At 34.1% G+C, this 3,820-nt stretch overlaps 1 protein-coding gene across 1 annotated transcript; it reads right to left on the reverse strand.

Moving 5' to 3' along the window:
* Positions 1-1,527: 1,527 nt before the first annotated feature.
* Positions 1,528-3,542, reverse strand: LOC131063861 (flavonol synthase/flavanone 3-hydroxylase). Its single transcript, XM_057997816.2, has 3 exons — positions 2,996-3,542; positions 2,037-2,364; positions 1,528-1,936 (listed from the first exon to the last, which is right to left on the reverse strand). The coding sequence occupies exons 1-3, from the start codon at positions 3,460-3,462 to the stop codon at positions 1,724-1,726; spliced, it is 1,008 nt and encodes a 335-aa protein (XP_057853799.2). The 5' UTR covers positions 3,463-3,542; the 3' UTR covers positions 1,528-1,723.
* Between the last annotated feature and the right edge of the window lie 278 nt (positions 3,543-3,820).

A 3,820-nucleotide genomic window follows, 5' to 3' on the forward strand; every position in this document is an offset into this window, starting at 1 on the left:
ATTAAAGAAGGATAGGTCTGAACATTTACATAAACACCATGAATTCGCAGAATAGGGAGTAAATCACAAGTAGTGAGACCACTGAGAAAACAAAAGACAAAAAAGGACAAACCCTTTTTTAAAAAGAGACTTTTGTCAGGAGCATTCAACTACCTGCTGGAACTCACTAAAGGAGAGAAGGGAGAAGAAGCTTTTGATCGGACCTGGGAGTCGGCAGGAGACAAGCGTCTTGACTCTGATAATAGAAATATCTTTCACCAATCCTAAAAGAGAAAGGGGAGAAGGAGAAGGACCTTTCCTCCTTCGATAAACAACCGTCTAGGCAATACTATCAACCAACTTCTCAAAAGAAGGTTCAAGAGGAGAACCCTCATCAAAAAGATCAACAACCACTAGAGAGTGAGATGCAAGATAACAATGCAAATGAGTGGCCATGACAATGATAACTATTTAGAAAGCAAGAAAACTTTTCAAAAGGCTTTACAAGATATTTGACACATCCATTTTACAAGTATTGATCTAGAGATTCAATTAAATTGTATATCTAGAAATTCAATTTAAAAACTATAAAGATAAATAAAGTTAAAACTCTCTTCTTTGGAAATAGTATGAAATGATATAAAAATATTAAATAGTATCTTAATTTAATAAGGGTTTGGAATTCATAAAATAAAAACCCAAACTACACAACCATTTTCATTTGTTTAGAAAACTCATGCATCATTATCCCAAATCAGAAAGTGGGAGATATTAATTTATCATTAAAACACTTGCACCTACTATTCTCAAATGTTGTTTAAAGGGGATATGTCAAAATAGACCCATGCCCATAATTGACTCAAATTTGAAGTAAATTGAGACTCGATCTACTCTAAGGTTATGAGAAATTAGGATTCCTAGATTGTGAGCTCACATGACATATGCAAGTAAAATGATGGTTAAAGAAGCTTATCAATAAAATTGGTGTGTTATAGGATAGATTATTCTCCCTATATTTTCTTTTGTTCACAACAAGTCAATAAGTTTGGTATTGGACCACTAAAATATATAATGATGGAAAGGATATGCATAAAATTTTAAGAGTACATATGAATAGATTATTCTTCTTAGATGGACATGTTGAATATTTCATTTTCACATACCTTAGACATGTACTTTGTTGTAAGGTATATATTAGGAAAGAAAGTTCAATATATTAGGGCTTGACGTGCATTAGGATATATATATCCAAACAAAGCATAAATGCATAATAAATTTTGTAAACTGCGTGTTTTTTTATTTGAGTTTCTTTTATCATGAGTCATCCGAAGTTTCTTTAATGAAAGTGTTATTACAATGGTTAAGTTTATTATCCTCTTATTATAAGATCAAAATAAATATATTAATATGTATCATTGTCATAGAAAAAACCAATATTTTCCTACTTAAAAAAAAAGACTAATTTAACAAAATTTAAAACATAATTTTTAATTAGTCAATTTTACAATTAATTAATTGAATGCCATTAATAAAAATGATAATATAATCTTTAATAAAATCTTCCCTCAAAATTATATAATATTACTTAATATTAAAATATTAACAAATGTTAACAAAATAAGCTTTTCTAAAGAGCACTCATCATCATTCTAATACTAATGACCACACAACAAAGGGAAGTTACACCATCATAGTCAAAGACAAGTAGACTTCTGACAATCGGATCTGAGGACAGGTTGTACTTTTACTTGTCGACCTTGTTTATCTTGCAACGTCTGTAGTCTGCGAATGTTTTGGCAGCAAACAAGGCAGGACTGTGATCATCGAGCGACTCTTTCATGGGGGCCAGTACTTTATTCCCCGGAGGATTGCAAAATACTGGCCATGACATTCTAACCTTGTCTTTACTCACCACGCTCCTGTGAAAAACGTTCTTGTACTTACCGTTGCTCAATATCTGCACATTTATCAATACTCCATCCCAGTCATATCAGCTCTTACAAACAAAGAGATGATGAGAGTAAAGAAAATTTAAGAAAACCTAAAAAAGTAAAAACCTGTAGTGTATCGCCGATGTGGACGATAATGGCGTTTGGAACATAATCAACAGCAACCCAGTTAGAGTCTTTGTGAACTTGTAGTCCAGGAACTTGGTTCGATACAAGCAGAGTTAAAGCGCTCATGTCAGTGTGAGGGACAACTCCCAGAGCGAGATCCGGCTGAGGACAGGGCGGATAGTAATTTATCTTCATCTCCATTTCCATATTTTCCCCACCAATCGCTTCCTTCAATGAACATTCTTGCAGCCCAAGATTGATAGAAAGAGCAGAAAGAAGCTTATCTACCACGTCCACAATCTCTCCCCCATATTCTTCACATACCTCTCTGCAATACCAACTAAATCATTTCTCTAACATTTGTCATATCCATCATTTTGACGATAGACCATGGAGTATAATATGAAGCATTGATGCAAGAAAGAAACATACAATCAAATCTAGAAATAATTTGATAATTGTTTATCATCCATCAACCATCAAATTCTAAGTAAAGACACTTATTTTATTTACTTAATTTTTTTTAAGATGATACATACAAAATTACTCTGCAATCAATAAAATCTATTTATTAAAATAATGTAAGAGGAGTCGCTTGAACAAATCAAACACATAGAATGCACTGCTTAAACTAAATCGTAACCAGTCCATACTTCAAAGAGAGATTTATATCTGTAAGAGGACGGGCGCCTAGGTTAAAAATTTGAGGTCCTACTAAAATCATGCTTTAAATAATGACACGAGTTAAATAAGCAATAAATTCTTAACTTAATTCATTTACATTAATCATCAATCATCTGGACGCACAATGACGTTTTTGGTAGAACACATTATTAATATGATTTAGATGTATGACTTAAACCAATAAACCCTTAAAAATATGCTCTTTAAACTTTAAATAAAAACCCTAATGGATCCACACGTCAAATAGAGATATTTATATATATATATATATATACCTGTAAGAAGAAGGGCGTCTAGGCCAGGTATTAAAATTCCGGCGGGAAGGAGGCCATAGTAGATGGAAATAGTAGTCAGTCCACCCCAGCTTTCCCTCAATATTTTGTGCCAGTTTAGTGCCATAGCCTTCAAGATTGCCTTCCTCCGCATTGTTGGCATACGTTTCCTTTTCTTCCTGAGGAAGATCGAAGAACTCTTTTCCCACGGTTTGCAAGCGTCGGATCAAATCGTCTGAAACTCCATGATTCACCACTTGAAATATCCCCCACTCCTGAGCTGCACTTCCTATTTCTGCAACCGTTTGTTGGAGTAGATCAGGTGATGCATCTAACTTGGACATGTCTATGAGCGGAATTTTGGCAGAAGGAGCATTGAGAGCAGGCCTCTCATGGTTGGCTCTGATGAACTGAGAAGGTATTGCCTCTATTCCACCCATCGCAATGGATTGCACTCGAACTGCTGCCATTACACCAGATTGCTATAACAACACAACAGAGGATTTGTGTTATATGCTTAGACTGTGGGAACATAGTTTCCTTATATAGACTATAGCGTTCTCGTATTGGAAAGCCATAAAAATTTTCATTGCAGAGACAAGGCTACGTGGAAGAATGAGTTCCACTTGTTATAGCAGTACACAGCAGAGGGGAAGAGTACAATGAGTTCCACTTGTTATAGCAGTACACAGCATAGGGGAAGAGTGGTAGTTGAGAATTGTTGTGAGGGGGATTGATATTTTTTTTTATTAAATAGTACAAATAAAAATTGTTGTTTGAAATATAAAATATCAATTTTTGTGTGTTGGTATATTAATAATTACAATA

The sequence above is a fragment of the Cryptomeria japonica genome, chromosome 10, assembly GCF_030272615.1.
Source record: "Cryptomeria japonica chromosome 10, Sugi_1.0, whole genome shotgun sequence".
Taxonomy (NCBI): domain Eukaryota; kingdom Viridiplantae; phylum Streptophyta; class Pinopsida; order Cupressales; family Cupressaceae; genus Cryptomeria; species Cryptomeria japonica.